At 33.6% G+C, this 23,589-nt stretch overlaps 1 protein-coding gene across 1 annotated transcript in view; it reads left to right on the top strand.

Annotated features, from left to right (window-relative positions):
- The window catches only part of LOC145293179 (N-acetylglucosamine-1-phosphotransferase subunits alpha/beta-like), a 149,407-nt gene that overhangs the window by 41,758 nt on the left and 84,060 nt on the right, over positions 1-23,589 (top strand). Inside the window, exons 2-5 of the mRNA XM_080139654.1 lie at positions 1,029-1,114; positions 10,282-10,401; positions 13,667-13,860; positions 19,110-19,180. Of these exons, the coding sequence (XP_079995780.1) occupies positions 1,029-1,114; positions 10,282-10,401; positions 13,667-13,860; positions 19,110-19,180 (471 nt within the window). The remainder of the gene's footprint in view (positions 1-1,028; positions 1,115-10,281; positions 10,402-13,666; positions 13,861-19,109; positions 19,181-23,589) is intronic.

Genomic DNA, 23,589 nt, shown 5'->3' on the forward strand with positions numbered 1-23,589 from the left:
AGGGTGCTCACGTCGTGGGGGCACATGTGATTGCAGTTCGTCAGAGCATTCACCACTAAAATACTTGTAGAAAAGGCAGAAGGATGCAACATTTCGTCGATGGGACAGAGGCTGAAGCTTAGATGCCAGTTCAGAGCCTATCATGTTTGCGACTCTCTTTTGAACCTTGTCAAGGAGCGAGAGACTAGTAGCAGATGCACCAGCCCAGATGTGGCAGCAATACTCCATACATGGGCGAATGGTGGCCTTATAGAGGTACAGGATACTTTTGGGTGTTAGTAGTTTTCTAGCACGGTAGAGAGAGCCCACCTTTCTTGCAGCGGCCCTGGCAATGCCTTCAATGTAATTGTTCCAACTCATGTTTCCTGTGAACATTAGGCCAAGGAGTTTGAAAGATGGACTCTCAGGTAAAGAGTCGTTGGCCATTGCTATGGGTGGTAGAGAGGGTTTCTTGTAATTATTGAATGAAACTAGTTTAGTCTTGGCAGCATTGAACGCGACCAACCACTTTTGTCCCCATTCCACTACAGATTGGAGGTCTTCCTCTAGTGTTTCTGCCATTTCTTTAGAAATGTGTTCATTCGTCTTCCTGTCGTGTCTGCCATAGAGTGTAGTGTCATCAGCATATATACCCATCTCAGAGGCAATGTTGTCGGGGAGGTCATTTATGAATATCAGGAACAATAGAGGTCCAAGGATAGAACCCTTGGGCACCCTCGCATTTATATCATATTGTTTAGATGTACGACCGTCGAGGACAACCTGGATTTTTCTCTTATCTAAGAAGGATTTAATTATGTTAAGTATTCTACCAGTGATACCGTATGATCTGATTTTACTGAGGAAACCTAGTAAGATTGATTTCCCATTAAAGATAACCAAACAATATTAAAATATGATAAAAATTGCCAAGAAGTGCACAGATTGACTTTTGTAATTAGAAACCTTCACATTTTATTTTTCATTAATCTAAACTTCTCTTGGATATGTAGTTTTTCTTTATTTTTGTTTATTCATTTAATTTTCAGACAGTTATGGAATGGAGTTATGTACAGTATATCAACATGTTCAGTTCATTTACAGATAATGTGGCTGGAGTATCATTTAAAAATAGGTAAGTCTCAAATTCACTGTACTAGAAAATAAATTAACCTAACAAATGTACTAGATTGTGAGTCGTCTTTCATTCCACCTTTTTTAGTAACTAGCAGGGCGCCCAGCATTGCCCAGTCATAAAATATGCTTAAATATGATATTTTGATTAATGCAGATTTCGTATTTATTATATCATATTGGATCCAATATATAGTAATGATTTTAAAAAGTTAAAAAAAAAAATGACTTGTGTGCTACCACCAAGAATCAAAACCAAAACGTTTAGCTTAAGATTTATTTTTGCCTCTGCCGTTAATGACTTAGCTATGAAGACATGTTTGCTGCAAACTTAAAAAATAAAACATGAACCAATAGCTACTACCTTATGCATGCATATTCGTAATGCCAGCATTTGACCTTCACCTGGCAAATTTCATCTTTTTTTTAATTTTCACACTTTTGTACTGATTTTCCCGGGCTAAAACCCAAATATAAAGTTTTGCATGAGTTCAAATACCTTATATATGAAGTTTCATGTCTGTAGACCAAAAACTCTAAGAGAAGTTAGGCAGGCAAAATATTTAAACAAAAATATATAAGTATACATGAATATATATGGAATGTGTTTACTATAAACTTTTTATGCAAATATTGTGCAAGTATAAATTATGTAGAATATCTGTATGAATATAATTACACGTAATAGTTAACTAAAGATGATCATCCCATAATAAAACCAAAAAATCTAATAGGAAATTAATTAAAATGAATGTTTAAAAGAATATGCAAATTAGCTAGATCTTTTGCTAGTAAATACAATTCCATGGACCGTATATAAGAAAGTTGTATTTTCTTTTTAAATAAATAGAAAAACGGGTTTTTAATATGAATATCAATACACAAAAAAAAAAAAAAAAAAAAAAAACAGATTTATAGGAGTAAATATTAGATCTATTTTTATTTAGGTCAGTTTTCAAAAACCGATATAAAATCGAAAATACTTGACTTGAGTTTTGGCGGCATTCACCCCGAATGGATTGAGCTGGCCGCCCCTCCCCCCTCCCAGAACACACGACATCTTAAATGTATGCAGACCACATACAACAATCTGCCATGGCCAAAATAGTTATAGACAGCCAGTCCCGGGACCAACGGCGAACACCATAGAATTGTGTACCAAAGGTAGGTTCAACGTTGGCTTTGATGGAGTGTAACCACGTCTTCAGCTGGCTTCCTAGGCATCTTCACCAATCTTGGAGTGGTTCTGGAGCTATTGCTTCCTGGATGAACTCTCCTGTGTTGTTTCTTGGTTAAGAGGAGTATTTTGTATTACATCCAGATTTGTGTACTAGAGACAATGTGAATGAAGCAACCATGTGATTAGTGGAAGAGTCTCTAGCACTTTCTTTTTTTTATTTATTATTTTTTAATTTTCTTCCTTTGAAGATTGTAATGCTGGGTACGGGGTAGCCAAACTTGCTACCAACATTGCCCTGCTTTTTATTGAAAGCAGCCGAGAGCTTTTTTTTAGTATCCTCGTTATTCCCTTAAGCGCAATTGTCTGGATCTTTTGCACTTGGTTCACCAGAAATATTAGTTAGGTAGGACTTCTTCATAAGTCCTGTGGCACCTATAATAACTGGTATGATTGATATCTCCCTAAGATTCCAGTTTCTTTTCATAAGACCTTAATATTTGGTCTGTTTTTCCCTTTCAACTCTGTTCAAACCTCCATCATTAGGGACATTCATTTCAACCAAGGTTGCCACTCTCTTTGACTTATTCCATATAACTGTCAGCACTTTCAAGGTAGGTGGCTGTAGGGATTACATGGTTGTAATGTATGGTATGCAAGTCATTTCCAACTGTTTAGCATGAGCATTCCAGTTACTTATGAGATTATGGTGACTGGAGGGTATTATAAAAAAATCCTTCAATTGATCATCAGTCAAAAGTCGGGATGATGACAGATGTTGTGAGTGATGGCCCTTAGACAAATCCAAGCCAATTGAGGAGAGATGGGTTCCCAAGAAAGTATGATGGTATGGGCTTTCTCACTCGGTGTGAGGGCTACACCATGTTGGCCAGTTGGGCCACTGTGATAGAAATGATATGAGATATTTGAATGTGGAACTTTTATCATGCAGTGAATAGAGTCAGAGATCCTTACCTCAAAGAGGTAGTGTGTCTATCTTATACTCATAGAGCAAGAGCATGGTGAGCATTTTGGGCTTCATGTGATCATAGTCCTTACGTTCCAGTAGGTGATGTGATATACATCCCCACAATGAAAAAGCCTAGCTTGCATAATTGACACTCGTATCACTGGGATGGCGAGTACATCGGGCCCCTGCGGACACCATAGCAGTAATTGTATCCAGCTAAAGCCGCATGTTCATAGGAGTTATATGGGGATATTTGATTCACAAGTGGTTCCTAACCGCAAGTGTACACACATTAAGGATCATGCCGAAGCCAGTGCTTTTCATGCCTTCCTAATTTTGGGAAACCAGATGTAATGATGGGGATGCATGGGAAGAACTTGATCGGCAAAAGTGATAAGTTGGTACTTGGGCATAATTTGAACCAGATGTAACTTGGTTTGCTCGGAACATGACATCATGCGCTTGGAATGTGACATAAGACGTCGATCAGACAACAAACTTTTCGAATCAAAAATTAGAAGGAAATAAAAATCATTAAATGCATTAAGCAGCACACACCTGTAACAGCCCTTTTCTGAAAACTGTAAAGAAAAAAAATGAATATCTCTAGTTTGGAAAAATATTTGATGACACTGGAACAAGCGGTCTCATATTGTCAAGTAAAAAAAAAAATTAATTGCTGGAAAAAAAAGAAAACACCAGCAAAACAAAAACAAAAAACTGTGTTTCCTATGGCGATAAGTGCATCCTCGCCAAAAGAAGATCTGAGAAGAATGTATGTGGGTGGAGATACATGTGCACACAATTCACCTCCAATCTCCCCATGTTAAGACCCCCCCCCCCAAAAAAAAACATAATTTATTAATCTTTTTCTTGAAAAAAAGTTTTATTGTTCCACAAAAACTTTAAGAAAATAAATAAATAAACTTTGCTTATCTGTTTTGTTTTGAACCTTTTCTTTGGACAAAAGAAAAACAAACAAATTACAGTAAAAAAAACTTATAATTTAAAAAAAAAAAATAAAACAAAACTTGTTACAATAGGTCATTGTTTCTTTTTTTTATTTCTTGTGTTAAAATTATGTTTACATGTTTCCTTGATTTTTTTTTTTTTTTTTTTTTTTTTTTTAAGCAGCGTTTGCTATGCTTTCATAATCGGCGAAACTCGGCAGTTAACGCAATGTTCTGAGCAACGCTGATCGGACGTTGAGTTACGTTTAGTTCAAATTATGCACAAGTACCGATAAGTTTGCACAACCTATATGAGCCACTTTATAGGGCAAGCAGAAGCTCAATTCCACCGACCGGTCGAAGCAATATCAGACCCTTACGTATGGTGATCATTGATAAACAGGTGGAATGCGACGAACGTTGATGCAATAAAAAAGAAATTTAAAAATTTTTTTTTTTTTTTTCATGAGGAAAGATACTATTTGAACAAAACAATGGCTTGATAGGTATCATTTGGACAGTTCCATCAGAAACAACAGTTAAAAGATGGAATGCTGAATTTAAACATGATCATACAGACACAAATGAATGCTAAATGTTTAGGTCTCCCAAATTTGGCAGTCAGTTGTCTCAGAAAACGAAAAAAAGTCCAAACTCGTAATTGTAAATTAAATTGTGTGAGATAGAAGAGTTGAAGATATCAGAAGGCAATGTATTTACCATTTTGCATTGACATTTGTCAATGAGAAAGCTGTGTCAAAAGTGGGTGCTTCGATCAAAAACGTGTTAAGAGCATTATTTGCAACTGTTTTAACACAAGACAAACAAGTTTTCACATCAATATGGATTTACCACTTCAGAGTCAAATTGGCAGTCAGCTGAGTTGACAGCAGCAAATGAAAGCTGTCCAAGACGACCAAAGATGCAAACATCAGAAGGCAAGCTTTTAGCTTTTGTGATAAAAAAGATATTTTGTTCATCAATTATCCTGACAAAGGAAGAACCATCAATATCTTTAGTTAACTATTACATGTAATTCTATTCATGCAGATATTCCGCATGATTTATACATGCGTAATATTTGCGTAAAAAGATTATAGTAAGCACAAAACTCTTTTTATATATGTTTATGTATACGTATATATTTTTGTTTAAAAGTTTTGCCTACCAAACTCCTCCTAAAGTTTTTGGTCTACAGACATGAAACTTTATATATAAGGTATTTGAACCCATGCAAAACTTTATATTTGGGTTTTAGCCCGGGAAAATCAGTACAAAAGTATGAAAATTAAAGAAAAAATGAAATTTGCTAGGTGATGGTCGAATGTCAGCATTACGAATATGCATGCATAAGGTAGTAGCTATTGGTTCATGTTTTAATTTTTAGCCTTGCAGCAAATGTGTCTTCATAGCTCAGTCATTAACGGAAGAGACAAAAATAAATCGTAAGCTAAATGTTTTAATTTCGATTCTTGGTGGTGGCGCATAAGTCTTTTTTTTATTTTTATTTTATTTTTTTATTTTTTTTTTATTTTTTTTTTTTAAATCATTACTATATATTGGGTCCAATATAATATAATAAATACGAAATCCACATCAATTAAAATATCACATTTAAGCATACCTTATAACCGGGCAATGCTGGCCGCCCTGCTAATATATATATATATATATATATATATATATATATATATATATATATGTATATATATATATATGTATATATATATATATTGCATTATTTGTGCATTTGAAGGAAAAAATTGCTAAAAACATTATCAAAGAACAGGTCAGGGTTAAGCATTGTTCAGCATTGAAGATAATCAATTAGTTATGAAAGTCTTATATTCATATTTATTCCTTTTTTTTTTTTTTTTTTTTAATCAAAAAATATTTTTAAAATGTCAAATATAAAATGTTTCATTAATATCTATAATTTATATGAAAAATCATAAATTATAGATGTTAATGAAATATTCAATATGGTTATTTTTCATTTTTCAAATATAAATAAATTATTTTTAGCTGAGCATCATATTTTCAAGTATTACAATAAAATAATATATATATATATATATATATATATATATATGGCAAGTAAGCTATGCAAGTGTGTTTATGTTTCATCCCTGCAGAGAATTGTCAAGCTAAGTGCAGAGATATTTTGTTACTGTTTGTTTTTATATATCAACATGATTTTATTCCAGCTAACAGTCAGATCGTTATTTTAATTTAATGGCTGAGTTTATCTCAAACAAAGGCTAGCTTTCATTTACTTGATGTCTTTTATTTAGGTGCAGTGCATCCCTTTTGTCAAGTTAATAGTTGTCTTTTTTTTTTTAACATGTGCACGAAAAAAAAATATATACTAGAACACCCATGATCTGTTGAGTCAAATAAGATATTTCATTTATATATTAATAATAGGGTCAAAAAAACTTAAAACAATACTCTTCTATTTACAAATTTTTTGTTCAATTTGAGCATTTTAAAAAACACTTATGTTATCCGTTTACTTAACTCTACTAAAAATTTTGCTCCAGATACAGTTGTAATTATACAACTGTATAAGATGGACACACTACCTCTCTGAGGTAAGGATCCCTGACTCTATTCACTGCATGATCAAAGTTCCACATTCAAGTATCTCGTATCATTTCTATCACAGTGGCCCAATTGTTTTAATCACGCACAACTTGGGTAACGAAAATATTTTAATAAATGTTTTGTATGTAAACAATTCCAACTTGCAATGAAAATACAATCAAAATAATCACTTTAAACAATTAGGAATGCTAAAATCGTACATCGTTTTTTATTATTTTGGGTTTTATATCATTTTGTTTATATTAGAATTCTTTAAAAAGTTATATATAGAAAATGTAAGGGAAAAAAAATCAAATACAGAAAAGAGTAATTCGTAAAATGCTCATGTAAAAAAAAAAAAAAATTAAAAAAAAAGCAAAAGGCATTGTTTTTTTTAATTTTTTTTTTATTACATTTCCACCCCAAGCAAGGCACATTGCCACTTTGATGTAGGGGCTACTATCAGGGACATAAGCTACAGGGGTACTATGTAGGGAGTTGGGCAGCAAGATGTCAGCTCACGTTACACTTGAACTTCTGCATGTCAGTACAGTTGGGGAAGCAGTTGCGAAAAAGCTTAATGCACATGTGGCGATCGTAAGCAATAGCTATTCAGCAGTTAACATTTTCTGCAGGACAGTTTTTAATGAAGCCAATAAACCGGTTTGTTTGTTTTTAACTAACTTTGGAAAAAAAAACAACTCCCTGTTTATTAGGGGGAGTGTCTTGTCTCGAAATGAAAGCAACCGTCTGATATGACGTAGCCGACATTGACCAAACATTACATAGCTTTCTAGAGACCACTGGCCATGGGCCAGTATTTCGAATCAAGTTTCGCTTTTTTTTTTATACCGAAAAACGAATGCAACACGTGCAGATCCGAAAATGTTGAATAATTAACGTTTCAAAATCGGACAAATTAAATAGAGAGGCAACCACCATTGTTAAGTCATAGATATTATCATTTAGACGTGATATAAAAAGTTTTAAAAATGAGCGACGGCCTCGAGAATCCACCGGAAAAAGCTATTTGAAGACCTACACAAAAAGCGAACACATTGTGAATTTTCGTTGTCTGACGAAAGTTTTTAGCGGACACACAAACACACACACATACAAACATATATACACACATTTTTGCTTTTATATATATAGACTAGCAAAAGTGCCCGTCGTTGACTGGGTTCAAAAACGGCCTACAGAAATGGACTCTGATTTATGAAAGTATGATAGGTTATGAAAAAGAAGGGTTGTAATGAGATAGCTTCAAATTTGGGGGTATCAAAACCAAAATAGAATATGATGAAAGTCAAAATAAAATAGATAAACCCCATAATTTATTATACCATACCTGTTCATGCTGAAACACTTATCACAATATTCTGTGGATCTATATTAAAAAACCTTGTTAAACTTTGTGACATATTTACATTCTATGGAGGTCAGGTGCGAACGAACACCCCCATAATTTTATTATACCATATTTCTTCAAACTGAAACATAATTATCAAAGTATACTTATGCAGATAGATATGAAAAGTCTTTATTAAAGTTTATGCCTTTTTCCATTCTATGGAAACCAGGCGTGAACGCAGACCCCACAATTTTATTATACCATCCCTATTTAAGTTAAAACATACTTATCAAAGTATTATGTACATCTACATCAAAAACACTTGTAAACGTTTTTTTTTTTTAATTTTTTATTTCCGTACTTTGTGGACCAGGCGCGAACGCAGACCCCCACAATTTTAATGAACCACTGTTCTGCCAGATCAAACATACCCATTCCTGTGTCTCGATACATCTTCTATCATTATATGTAATCAGTTTTTTAAAATAGTCAACAATATAGGAGCCTATTCGTGGCCAGAAACACACACACATACACACACAGACATTCAGCTTTATATTATACTAGCGGGGGTACCCGGCGTTGCCCGGGTGTATGTAGGTGTGTGTGGTATTAAATAAAAAAGAACCCGGGGGTTGGGGGGGGGGGTAGAATCCAACCGGAAGCCCTGAGGCGAAGTTTGAAAATAAAATCAGCCAGCCAGAATGAGTTACTGAAAGATGTTTGAATTTAATTAAGAACCAAATTGACAGGTGCACGCCCGGAAGTCGTCGAGCGTTGCGATGACGACGTCAATGACCAGGTTTGTTTGTTATAAGCAAAGTAAAAAAAGAAAACGTTAAAACTTAAGCGGGAAGGGGGGGTAATCAAAACATCAAAAAAAAAAAAAAAAAACTAAAGTAAGGCAAACAAACGATAAAAACAGAAAAACGAACACATGAAAAATGGCTTAAATAAGCCTGTTTCGATATTAAAATTTAAAAACTCGGTGGGTACCCGGGTGTTTTTGGGTGTGTGGTCGGGGGGGGGGGGATAAGCGAAATAAAAAAAATAAAAAGACGAATGTTACGTGAAAAATGGCTTAAATAACACTGATTCAATATTTAAATTAAAAAAATCAAAAAAAAAAAAAAAAAAAAATGAAGACATCTCGCACCACGATTCGAACCCAAAACGTTTAGATAATGAACCAACGCACTAATCAACTGACCTAACACGACGTACATGAAATTTGTTCAGTTTTTAAACTATTTAGAATAAATCAGGTCATGACGTAATCTGGCTCATGCATAGAACCGGCTGTCGTTACGAGAAGACCATTTTTGTTGACTCCCCCCCCCCCCCCCCGTCGAAAATTGTCGATTTCGGGGTCAAAAAATGAACGTCTTTGACCAATTTTTCGATATTTTTCGAGCGAAGGATGAAGCTTCGATATGATACCGAGTTTGTGAATTTTTGTCGTGTCTGTTGCAAGTTTTTAGCAGACACACAAACATACACTCATACATACATACATACATACATACATTTTCGCTTTTATATATATAGATGGAGGTTCAAAATTGTCCATATTCTGAAAAAAGAAAAAAAGAATGGAAATGTAATCACTGTTTTCATGAAGATAAGAATTTGTGTTAAGTAAAGTACAATATACTGTGGGCAGAACTGTGTCAGTAAACTTTTGTCTTGAAAAGGCTTTATTTCTCCTTGAAAATATGGAAAATATCTTGAAAATCATATTCTTTATGTCCAGTAAAAATTTGTGTCAACATTTTAGAAATAAAATCCAAATAAATACTATTAAATTAGGGAAAGTTTATTTTAAAGTGGAGTTTTCTTGTTATATAGTATCTGTATATATATGTGTATATCTACTCACTAATATCAGACCATAAGTAATTTTTATGTTCAGTTTTCACTATAATGGTCAATTTTTTTTTTTTTTTTTTTTTTCTTTGGTGTTCAATTGCACTGCACTTCTATAAAGAGTATTATGTTCTGTTCTGTGCTTGGTACTCCTACTCGTCAACATATACGTATATATTTCTTTTATACACACTGTATGCATTCATATTTCAGCTATCCAAAACTAAGATGATTTTATTATTTTTTTTTTTTGTTTTTATTATAGGTTATGTTCTCCAATTCCAATAGATGCAGTATATACTTGGGTTAATGGATCTGATCCAAGTCTTCTCTTACAGATACGACACATTGAAATGGATTTGAAAAAACAAATTAATGGTATCAGGTATGTTAGATTTGCCATGCTTCTAAAGTCATAAATATATCTTGTAGGCTGATGGCTATTATTTTTAATTTTTATTTAACTTTTTTTTATTAGTATGTGCAGAAATACATATTTAAATTTTCTAAAATTATACTACTCAAAATTAGGATTGTTTCTTGTTTTCAATAATGCGATAAATAGTTGTATAAATAAAAATTTAAGACTCAAGTAATTTTGTATAATCAGAAATAGGAGTTTTCGTCTAATTAGCAGAAATTTCATCTTTTTAAAGAGAAAAAAAGTTATCTACAAAACCCTCCATTTTTTTTTTAAATCTTTTTTTTTTTTATTTGGCTGAGACTGCTACCTTTTTCTTTCTTATATACATGAAACCAAAAAAAAAAAAAGCCCTTAAAAGCTTAATTCCTTTAATATATAATGAGCATCTCTATTCAGAAAACTCTATTCTCATGGAGCAAGGATATATGTGAGATTGACAAAATTCTTGCAGTGTTTAACTTTTAAATTCAGATGAACATATCTTGGCTCAAACAAAAATTTATTGATCAAAATAAGCACCATCAGAATCAACACACTTTTGCCAACGCAAAACTGTTGTATTTATGTCAATAACATAAAAATCTTGTGTTCTGGTGGCAATGAAGTCACTGAAGACATTTTTTATATTACTTTGGTTTTTGAAGCATTTCTCACGCAGAAAGTTGTTGAGATGCTTGAAAAAGTGGCATTCGGTAGGTGAGAAGTTTGGAGGGTATGGCAGATGAGGCATAGTTTCGTTCAACTTCTGCAACGTTGGTTTTGCAACGTGCAGTCAGGTATTGTTGTGGAGGAGAATTGAGCCTTTTTTGTTGACTGATGCTGAGTGTTGGTGTCAAAGTTTTTGATGCATTTAACTATTATTTTGACAGTACTTTTCCGCCATAATGGTTTCACCTGCATTCAAAAACTGTAATGGATGAGACCAGTCACAAACAGTATGACCTTCTTTTGGTGCAACTCTGGCTTTGAGAAGTGCCGTGGAGCTTTGTTGGCATCTAACCATTGAGCTGAGCATTACCAGATATCGTATAGAACCCACTTTTTATCACGTCACAATCAAGTCAAGAAACAGGTCATTCTTGTTGCGTAAAAGAAGATGACACTTCATAATGACGTTTCTTTTGGTTGTCATTCAATTCATAAAGTACCCATTTAGCAAGTTCTCAAAAAGTTGTATAGGGATTGGTTTCGACTAAGGCTCTTAATTGATGGTTATCGTCCTCCGATGGCTAACTACTATGCTCATTATCTTCAAGACTCTCATTGCTTCTATGAAATTTCTTAAACCACCATTGTGCTGTGTGTTCAGTAGTGGGTCCTGGGCCAAACGCTTTGTTGATTTCAGCAGCTTTTCTGCCTAGCTTGAATTGAAATAAAATTGTGCGAATTTGCTTTTTTTTTTTTTTTTTTTCCATCTTATATTCAACATTCTGAAAATAAAACATAATTGTTTTAAAACAATTATAATTTAATTAGATAAAATAAAAAACGCTCTTTAAAATGATATATCAAGTAAAGGTGTTATAATGGAAATTTATTTGAAAATACATCATTTGGAATCAAAATTAAAAAATTCCACAAGAACTTTCTTCTCAACCTAATATATATATATGTTCGTCTTATACTTTATTGTATGGACTTTGGATTAGTGTTGGAGTTAATGAAGGGCATGTTTGTTTGTCTTTTTTTTCTTTTCTTTTTTTTTCTTTTTTTTTCTTTTTTTTTTCTTTTTTTTTCTTTTTTCTTTTTTTTTCTTTTTTTTCTTTTTTTTTTCTTTTTTTTCTTTTTTTTTTTTTTTTTTCTTTTTTTTCTTTTTTTTTTTTTCTTTTTTTCTTTTTTTTCTTTTTTTTTTTTCTTTTTTTTTTCTTTTTTATTTTTCTTTATTTTTTTTATTTTTTTTTTTTTTACAGCAAGAACTCCTAAATCCAAGATGCCAATTTAAAAAAAAGTAAAATATACTAGTTTCAGGAGAAAAAAAAAATTCTATTAATTTCTCAATATTCATTTTCACTTTAAGAGTCAAAGTGTTAGAGATATGACTAAAATTCTCTAATTGTTTAAATAGAGTTAGTGTATGCGCATGCATTAGCAAATAGTTATTATTGATTCATGATAATATTCTGTATGTTATCTCCTACACTATAACTACAAAACCAATGAACATATTTCTTTAAGATTTGGAATCTGGCTCCTTCTATATATCGGCATGATTAATATAAACAAAGTATTTATGTGAAAAAAAAATATTTTAAAACTTTCCATGTAAAAATTTACATTTATTTTCAAATCTTAAGATAACAAAAACATTATAAACACTATTCTTAAAATGCAGCAATTGAATTTGACGCATTTTAAGAGTGAAGATTCTACTGACTTGTAGACCAAGCATCTCTTAGAGACCCATTTAAAATAAGATGTATCTATTCAACCTGACTGAAATGCTTCAGTATTTTTTATGTTGAACAAATGACTGCAAGATTGTCTGCTCAAAACTGCTTTATCTAATCACTTGTAGGTTTAACATAAATCCTGTGGTCTACTACGAGAGTTGAGCTATATTGTAGCATGACGCAGGGTGGTACTGCTCAGGGAATAGGATGAGAGGGAAGGTTGGCTCTCATAGTATCACATTTATAAAAATAAAAACTTGTAGGATTTTAATTCTTCTGTTCTCATCTTGAGTATTATTTTCACTGTTTTGGTTGATGTAACCTATCTTTTTTAGATGTACTGGCAGAAATATTTCAGAGTTCAACAAAATACACCTAAAGAAGGTCCAGGGTTACATCGACCAAAGCATTGTGAAAATAATACTCAATCTGAGAACATTCGAAATATGTGTAATCAATCCTCATCTCAAAAATTCAAAAATGTGATAAAAACTTGTAGGATTTACCATGATTGTGTAATTGTTTCATTGTCGCTTTGTGTTGGGCCCAATGCCAGTTTTCTGTACTTTCAATGAATTTCAACAAGTCTTAAACATGGAAAATTCATTCACCTGTAAAACTATGTATTGAATTTTTTTATTGAGGCTTTTAATTATTTTTACAAATGAAATACACCAAAGCTTAATTATTTAAAAAAAATAAATAAATAAATAAAAAATAAATTTCAAGGTGAATGATTCACTAACCAGTCATCTTGAAATTTATTTTATTTTTTTTTATATTGTAGAAAATATTTGTCTGAAAAATGTTTATTTGTATTTTTATTTATTTTTCAGAGATAACTGTACTTTCAGCCATTGTATACCAGCAAATCTGATAGTCATCGAACCAGAATTTTCTACAAAACTTTCTTTTGAAGAACTCAAAATAAAGTATAAGATATTTAATATGGCTATTAATATGTTTTCATTGAACTTCACTGGAGAGCATCACAAATTTACTGTCATTAATTATCCTGATGAAAAATCAGGTAATAAGCTTTTATAAATATTTTTTCAAAAGATTGATTTCCTCGTAATATTCAGCAATCTTTCAAGAAGAGTTGAGGTAGTAGTCTTTGTAAACACAGTGCTCAGTATATTTTGATAGAACAATATTACATATGATTTTTCTGTTATATCTATGCTAGTATTTTTGTATTGGCAAGAATTATTATTTTTACTAAAAACCTGTAGACTGTATGAAAATTTAAATGAATTATAAACTTGAAAAAAAAAAATGCCAATCATATTAGTTTATTTACTCGGAATTGCCTAGATTTGAAATATTTTAAGTATTTTATATCTCCTATATAATAATTTTGATTGCACAAATTCCCCTCTGAACCAAAGTGCCGTAAGTTTGCAACAACAGATGCCACATACAAATTTATTATGTCTAGACTATTAGTCACTATCTTACTATCTTATGTAACTTTAGAATGCCTTTTTAAACACATTTAGTCATTATAATAAAATCCTACATTTCATCCTAGGAGCAACATCATCACAATTGCAACCATCTTTAGAGGAAGTAGTTCCTATTTTTCCCTCTAAATAACAAGTCCACCTACTGTCCTCACTCATCACCAGTAGGATTTCTGCACTTTCAACAAATATGGGATTTCACCCTTATGGGATATCATCCTCTCCATCATTACCTTGTTCTTTGCTGATCAGTGTATCTAGTTTGTTCATAATCATGTTATCTTGCCAGCCAAGCAAAAATATGTCACTGGAGAGGGCATAAATTTGTATACATAGGATTTGTTGATTTGTTAAGAATTTTTAAAGCCAGAAATAACTTTTTAGTCAACAGGCTTCAAAATTATTTTTAAATTTCAAAGAATAATATATATATATATATATTTTTTTTTTTTTTTCAGTTATTAACAAAAGATTAAAATACCTGACTTGATTTTGAAAAAAAAAACAAACAAACAATGCATTTTGATGGATTTAATTTTGTATTTTTTTTAAATAGGATTTTAAAGTTTTAATAAATAAAATATTAATTCAATTTTCATTGTGACAAGAAATCACATGTGAAAGTGTCTCCTAGCTTTATTAATACAGAGATATGCGCCAATGATTTAGTGCTTGCATGTGAAATAATGGAAAGTCTACTTTTTAGGACTTGGCAGAATAAAAACCTTGTTACAACAGTCATTATTTATAGCAGTAAACTTATTACTATTTCACTTCCTTTATCGCATCTTTTATTTGAAACCATCAAACTGTGACAAATAAACAGCTGCATTTTTTTTTCTAAGTTTGTCTGACTTGAGTCATTACAATAACAATGCAGTTGATGAATAACCACCATTGTATAATTTCTTTATTTTCTTAAACTTCTACAATGTGGTTTGGTTAATTTTCTATCTGAATTTATGCTTTTCCTCAAATTTTTCTTTTAATATTAATGAAATAGTGCAATTCTTTTTTCTTTTGTGTCTATATTTCTCGTCTTTACATAACTTACACATTATTTTTTATTTATTCACTACTAACTTTACAAAAAGATGCATTATATTGCCCAGAAGTAAAAAATAATGATAATAATTTGCTTACGAAGAAATTAAATTAAAAATTTTATTATTTTTTTTACACATTGATCACCACTTATCAAGGCCCGGAAGCCACTCAGGGATAAGGGTTATTGCAAGTACATTACGTTAGTGTGGAGATTTGATGAAGTGTTTACTTAAGGGGGCGGTTCATTAGGAATTTGTTAACATTGGACTTGAAGACATCCAAGTTGTAGTCTGGTGGGAAGCAGGCAGACGGAACAGAGTTCCACAGGCGTGCAGTTCTAAGAAAGAAGCTTTGTTCATGGAATCCGCGTTTTGATTTAGGCACAGATATAGAGTGGGGGAAATTTTTCACAGTGGATTCAGCTAGATGGGTGTTTTTTGTGAAAGATTGGCGAAGGGGGACCAGAGATTGGAGTTCAGACGAGCACCTGCGATGGAAATAACGATAAAACAAGGATAGGCTCGCAACGTCTCTTCTGTGGGAGAGAGGCTGCAGGGTAGAGAAAAGGGCATCCCCCACTAAGCCACAAAGTCTATTTTGTACTCTGTCAAGGCAGGATAGGCTGTTTTTAGCAGCTCCTGCCCAGATATGGCAACAGTATTCCATCCTTGGACGTACTTGGCTTTTATATAGATAGAGAATTGCATCAGTAGTGAGATATCTTCTGGAGCGGTAGAAGGATCCCACCATCTTTCCAGCGACCTTGGCAACAGACTTGATGTACGTGTTCCATTTTAGATCAGGAGTAAAGGTCAAACCCAGAAGCTTGTCAAAACACGGGGCCTCACCCAGACGAGAGCCATCCATCACAATTGATGCCAGATGGGGATCAGAGCGTTGATGATGTAAGGATAGGAGTTTGGTTTTAGATGCATTAAAGGTAACCAGCCACATCTTCCCCCACTGAACCACGCGCTCGAGATCAGAGGAGAGAGAATCAGAGAGAACTTTGTCATTTACAGCCTTTGATGTGTTGCCGTAGATGGTCGTGTCATCAGCACAGATGTCAACGAATGATTTAAGTAAGTGTTTAGGGAGGTCATTGATGTAGATCAGGAAGAGAGTTGGGCCTAGGATTGACCCCTGAGGGACTCCAGCATTTATATTGCAGGCCTCTGATTTTTGTCCATCTACCACTACTCTTATGAGCCTATCGGAGAGAAATGATTTAATGATTGAGAAAACATTTCCAGTTATACCGTAGCTGGAAATCTTGTGAAGTAGACCCTTATGCCATACCTTGTCGAAGGCCTTTGATATGTCAAGAGCAATTGCCCTAGAAAGGAAACCTTTGTCAAGAGATTCACTAATCCTGTGGGATATAACCGTCAGCACATCTGCGGTAGATCTTGCAGAGCGGAAACCATATTGTGTGTCACTGCTGAGGTGGTTGACTATTTCTCTATTTAATATTGATTCCAGCAACTTACTCATAACACAGAGGAGACTTATTGGTCTGTACTGAGAGGGAGATGACTTATCACCTGAATTCTTAAATACAGGGCAAACTGATGAGGTCTTCCAGGGAGTCGGAAAGCACTTCTCCTTAAGGCGGCGCTTAAACAGTTTCGTAAGTATGGGAGCAAGTTCTGGTTGAAGCTTTTTTAACACTATAATTGGGATGCCATCAGGGCCAGTTGCTTTACTGGAATCTAGGTTCTTGATTAGCTTGGCGACCTCATGCACGGATATTTGTATGTTACCTAGCTTGTTCTGTGTTATAGGAGGAAATATGGGGAGTTGATGGCCTTCGTCGCATAGGGTAGAATTAGCTGCAAAGTTCTTTGCAAATAGTTTGGCCTTGTCTGACGCTGACGAGATGACCTCTGGTCCATTGATAATGGTTGGGATAGAACGCACACTTCTGTTCAGGATCTTATTTGTTATTTGCCAAAACTGGTGGGAACCAAGCCGCTGATCAGCTACCTTGGATTTAACAGACTGGGCATATAGCTCTCTTGCATTTTTTTACTACTCTTTTACAGTGGTTGCTGGCAGTCCTGAAAGCAGCTTTAGTCTCAGTGCATCTATTACATTGGTAGCTATGGAAAAAGTGATTTCTGTGCGCGATAGCAGCAGCACATTCTGGGGAGAACCATGGCTGGCTGTTAGGTTTTTGTTGGAATTTTTGTATATAATTATTTTATGAAATAAGAATTTGAAAAAAATGTTTTAGTATTTGTTACAAATAAATAGTAAAGACCAAGTAATAATCTGTAATTAATGTAGAGATCTTTCTGATTCTCTTCTGATCTGGAAAATGTGGTGCAATGGGGGAAAAGGGTGGCTGGTTAATTTTAATGCATCGAAAACCAAGCTTCTCTCCTTTCATCATAATTACTCTGACCCCCCCCCCCCCCTCATGCTCCAATCTAAATGAATGACTCTCGTCTTGGGAAAGCGCAATGTCTTGACAAGCTTCTGGGATTGACCTTCACTCCTGATCTGGAATGGAACGCAAACATCAAATCTGTTGCCAAGATCGCTGGAAAAATGGTTGGATCACTCTATCGTTCCAGGAGGTATCTCGCTGCTGATGCAATCTTCTGTTTGTATAAGAGCCAGGTACATCTGGGAAGGAGCTGCTCAGCGCACCTTATCCAGCCTTGATAGAGTTCAAAACCAGCTTCGAAACCTAGTAAGTGATGCCCTTTTCTCTTCCTTGCAACCTCCTTCCCACAGAAGTGATGTTGTGATTCTGTCTCTGCTTCATCATTATTTTTATGGCAATTGCTCGAATAAACTCCCAATCTATGCCCCCCTCCCTTGCCTTTCACAAAAACACTTGACTAGCTACAACCACTATATACAATTTCCCCCCACTCTTTATCTGTGCCTAAATCTAAATGCAGATTCCATGAACAAGGTTTCTTTCCCAGAACTGCCCGCCTGCTTCCCTGTTGAATACAACATAGTAGCCTTCAAATCCAATGTAAACAAGTTCTTGTTGAGCCGTCCTCATAAATAATCAAATTCTACCCAATTTGCACCATTAATGATTACTACACTATATAGCAGGGATGAGATCAGGCCCACATACCTTGGAGGTGTCTGAGATTTTTATGATATTGCGGACATAAGAAGGGGTGATTTTCAGATCATCAAGTGTGACCACTCAGCATAGGGAAATTTGGGAGGGAGTCGGCTCTAAGGTGGAGGCAAATCAGTTGTCATACATACAACTTTCTGGTTGTTGGATAGTCGGGGAATTCAAATTATTGTGCATGCATTCTGAACAGAAAAGGGATTCTTATTTATAGTTCAACTTAATTAAAACAAACAAAAATACAGAAAATACAAATAAATCTTTAAGATGTACATGCAATTTTTTTTTTTTTTTTTAAACTAAGAAAATTAAATTTTATTATGAAGCGAGATGCTATTTTTTGATCTGCTATTTTTATAAATGGGGAGCCAATTCAATTTGAACTATTGAGATCAAAATCAGCCTTTTAATGGATACAATTTACTCTTAAAATCACTAAAAATCATTTTCTGAGTTAAAAGTACTCAATTTACATGATTTTTGAAATATATCCTCATTCCGTGACAAATATATACATAATAAAGATTTGTTTGTATTCTTTTTTTTTTTTAATTAAGTCGAATTCTAAATAAGAATTGGAAAATGTTTTATTATATATCACATTAATTTTGTATTAAAGAAATAAATTAAAATTTTTTAACAAATTTGTTTTATTTTTAGTTTTGAAAGCACTTGAATTCCAGGCGGAAATTAAAGCTCAACCAAATACAATAATAAAAAGAGGTTATTATGTAAGTGCTTCTTTTTTTTCCTAAAGTTGTGTATTAAAATTCTCAGCTCTTCAATGTAAAATGTCTGTTTAGTAAAAAAAAAAAATTTTTGTCAACTTATGATTAATCCACTATTATAGTTACAGATTATTTAAATGACATAATTTTTCTCCATCTCTCTTGAACATTAGCCCATTCTAATATTAAATCAACAGTGACAATAAGAGAATAAGCAATATTATAAGTAATATTAATGCAGGCATTCATAAATGAATTAGATAAAAACAAACTGAGTATCGAATATATCAACAGGAGAAGGAACGGAGATAAAACCATTAAAAATGAATAAGTGAAGAAGAACTATGATAGGATATTGAGAGTATATCTATAACATGTCATTATCACTGCTGGTTAAGTTTTTATTAGATTGGGAAGATCTTTTGAAGAAACATACAAGATTATAAATTGGGATCTTCTGCAATTAAAAGAAATGATTTTCATGAATAAATTATTGTAAGGATTATTCCCACACGTGGAAATGCCTAGGAAGTAATGAGTTGATTATAGAAAACATATTTTATAAGATAAAATATTTAATCTCCTTCCAAATCTATCTAATACAAGAATAAAAAAGCATTGGAAATGCAAAAGGATATAGGGATGGTATGCCAAAAAGTATACAAACAAGATAGCTATGAATGGCTAGGCACATGGAAATAGAATTGCATCCAAAGTATAGCCCTATAGCTTTTCTCCAATCTTCATTCCGTGCCATCATTACAGTTGTAAAAAGCTATAGGGCTATACTTTGGATGCAATTCTATTTCCATGTGCCTAGCCATTCATAGCTATCTTGTTTGTATACTTTTTGGCATACCATCCCTATATCCTTTTGCATTTCCAATGCTTTTTTTATTCTTGTTAATTAGTATTTTTACTTACAGTCTTATTTTTAAACTTACATTCATGATAGTATTGTCTTTTTTAGGAGGCGGCTCATTGCCGCCTCCATTAGTAGCAGGTCGCTTCCTGCTGGGTTTTAGGTCTTTGGGTTTTGGGCCTTAGGAGTTGCCTCTTGGTCCTCCATCGGTTCTATATTACATAGAGAGTGCTACTGCCTCTCTGATAAAACAGAGTATTATAAAGTTCTAAAATGTTCATACCTTCACTATTAAATTTTTCTTGGTTCATTCTTTGGCGTTTTGGCAAAGATTTGGCAGTTTTTGATATTTATATTTATAATAGTTTGTGCATGAGGCAGCTTTTTTCCCCTTGGGATCCCTGTTATACCGTGCTTTAGAGTCAGCACGTGAGGCAGCCTTCTTTTTTCTGGTTCTTTGTTATAAAGAGCACGTGAGGCAGCTTTTTTTCCCTCGGAATCCCTGTTATACCGTGCTTTTGAGTCAGCACGTGAGGCAGCCTTCTTTGCCTCAGGATTTGCATGATACTTAATTTTTATTATTTCAGCATTTTTCTGATAGTATTCTTTTTGCTCAGATAATACCTTGACTTTGTTTTTTTCATAGTCTATATTTCTCTGAGCTTTTTTACTACGTGCTGACTTTGGCATTTTTTATTAAATGTAAACATATAACACTTATGTGTATCTTACTATAATATCACTTATCTTATAGCAAGACAACTCTCGTAGAATTGAGATACTGCCCCGTCACCGATAGTTAAAGTGTGGAACGGTATATACACCAATAGTGTAGTTGTTATCTTTATATGAAGTCCTAATCAATGACAGTGTGAGGTTACTTGGTTAATTTATTGTAGTTTATTTTAGAAAACTTACTTGTTTTTATTAGTAGATTGTGTATAGTAGCCACACTTGGATTTTGATTCTTTTTGGTCAGCTTCCAGTGAGTTCTTAGAAGATGACTTTCTTGCAGTTTCTTTTGCGGTTAATTTAACTTATTTCCTTTGGCGTTTGGTGAGTTCTTAGAAGAACTGGTCTGATCTACTTTTCTTAGCGAGCGAAGAGATTCAGCTGCATTTAACAATGGTTGCTATAGTGTATTTTTGCGCATGCGTGAGAATTTTAAGTTTCCTCCTTATTTTCCAATAGTTTGACAGTAGTCATGTGTCTTTCTGCCAAGAGCGACAGACGTCAGTGTTAGCCGTGATCGTCTAGAGGTTAGGACCCCACGTTGTGGCCGTGCTAACCTAGGTTCGAATCCTGGTCACAGCATTGACATTTTGTACATATTTTACAGTCCAAAATCTGAAGAATTATTTGTTTTTATAACATTGTTTTTTGACGTCGTACTTGCTGATAGGTTACTCTTATAACAATTTTGATCAACTGAGATAAAGATTTCGTGGTTTCATTAACGCTGGTGGGTTACTGTTTAAAGAAAAAACCTTAACGTTCACCTCAAATATTCAGCGTCCAAGAAATATAGGCCACTGGCAAACTGGAACGTCTGTGAGCATCCGGTGTATTATTTGGAGCTGTCCCTTTTGAGAGAAGTTCCGTGTTCGAAGTGGTCTGTCTACATTGGGTATATAGTGTTTAAAACTTGTTATTACACGTAATCTTATTTAATTATGGAGTTAGCTAAAAAGCGATGGGTCACTGCACTTCTCCACGTAAAGAGCAGTCGATTGATGCTTGAACTGTTGTCAGAGACCGTTTGTACACCGAGATACATCGTCTCAAAAGAAAGAAGAAAGAAGAACAATTGGCCATTTTTGTACCCTTTTTTTTCTGCTCTCTTTTGACATTTTAACCGACGTTCTGACACTCGCTGGATTCGTAAGACACTTCTCTGTAAGAATATGTGCTTTTTGAAACTTATAAGTTGATTTTAGTTGAGATTTGGATAGTTTTGTTTTGTAGGCGTATATAGGCGTGTACGGGCCATCCCTATATAGAGAGTGCTACCGCCTCTCTGATTAAAACTGATTATTCTGCTTACTTTGTTGGTTGGTTGCATATTGAATGTTTTAAATAGTGTGAGGAGAGAAACAGAGGTAGTTGAAGCAAGGTGACATGAATAAATGATGAAAAAGGAAAAGAATGGCAGCATGTTTGATGATGGGGGAATGTGATAAATATCTGTTTACATTCACAATCTGTCGAATGCATTAAATGTATTTACTGTACAATGTACCAGCATTAACCCAACAGACCATAAGTCATCTTATAAATCCTTCCAAATTCTATTCTATATTATATTTCTCTTAGACATTGTTGTGTGTGTAAAAAGGCATTTGTTTTAAGTAAAGTGGGTGAAAATGCTTTCAAGTTGCACATGGTTGGCACTAAACACAAAATGAACAAAAACAGTAAATAGTTGACCAGTTTTGATATGGGTTAGAGTACTTCATGTGGGACCTTTTAAGACTGTTTCATGAAATAAAGAGATAAATGAAAATTACTTTTCTTAATTAAGTTTTTTGGTTTAATTATTGTTTACGTATCAAATTTTGTTTAGAAAACTTTAATTTTGTCTGGAGAAAACCTTAAAAAAAAAAAGAAAAGTTCTTGAAAATGAACATGGAAAATCTGTTTGAACTTTGTCATAAGATGCAGCAAAAGTATTACAGTATCCATTCGATGCATTGTTAGGGATTAATAAGGATTAGTATTTAAGTTCTCTTTTTTTTTTTCTTTTTTTTCTTTTTAACTACTGGACCAATCTGGCTGAAATTTTGTATGGACCTTTGTTATGATAAGGTATAACAAAATAAGTACTATGGTCTCCATTTGATACACAGTTGATGGTTAGGGATTTTGTTGCAATATTTTAAGATTAATGGGGTATGATCCCACACAGAAGATTCTATTTATAAACAATGCTGCTAAGAACTGACGAATCAAATTAATTCACGTTCTGCTACCAACCAATCAGAAACCAGAATTGCTTCATAAAATTTTAACCTTTTCTGGGGCAATTTCACATGTTCTTTTCCCGGGTTTCGACACGGTAAGAATATTTTCTTCTGTGGAACTGTCTACTACAAACAAGCCACCTCCCAGGACTTGTGTGTAACAGCGAACCATCTGAAACTGTTCTGAAACTCAAAATGGCTTACACTTCTAGAGGTTATGCGCCCAGCGTGCGTCTTTCTTTCGATGGATCCGAATCAAGATTCGAATTGTGGCAAGTTAAATTTCTGGGATATCTACGAATCCAAAAGCTACACAAAGTACTACAAACACAACCTGAAAACAGAAATGACCCCTACTTCATTGAAAAGAACGCAACTGTCTTTGCAGAATTAATGCAGTGTTTAGATGACCGAAGTCTATCACTGGTAATGAGAGAAGCCCTGGACGACGGCTGCAAAGCATTAAACATATTGAGAGAGCATTATTTATCGAAAGGAAAACCCAAAATTATTTCTTTATACACTGAACTGACCTAATCACAAGAGTTTCCAATGTAGATACAGGACTCAAAATGGCGACTACATTAAAA

This window comes from Euprymna scolopes, chromosome 14 (assembly GCF_053919585.1).
Source record: "Euprymna scolopes isolate OS-2025 chromosome 14, ASM5391958v1, whole genome shotgun sequence".
Taxonomy (NCBI): domain Eukaryota; kingdom Metazoa; phylum Mollusca; class Cephalopoda; order Sepiida; family Sepiolidae; genus Euprymna; species Euprymna scolopes.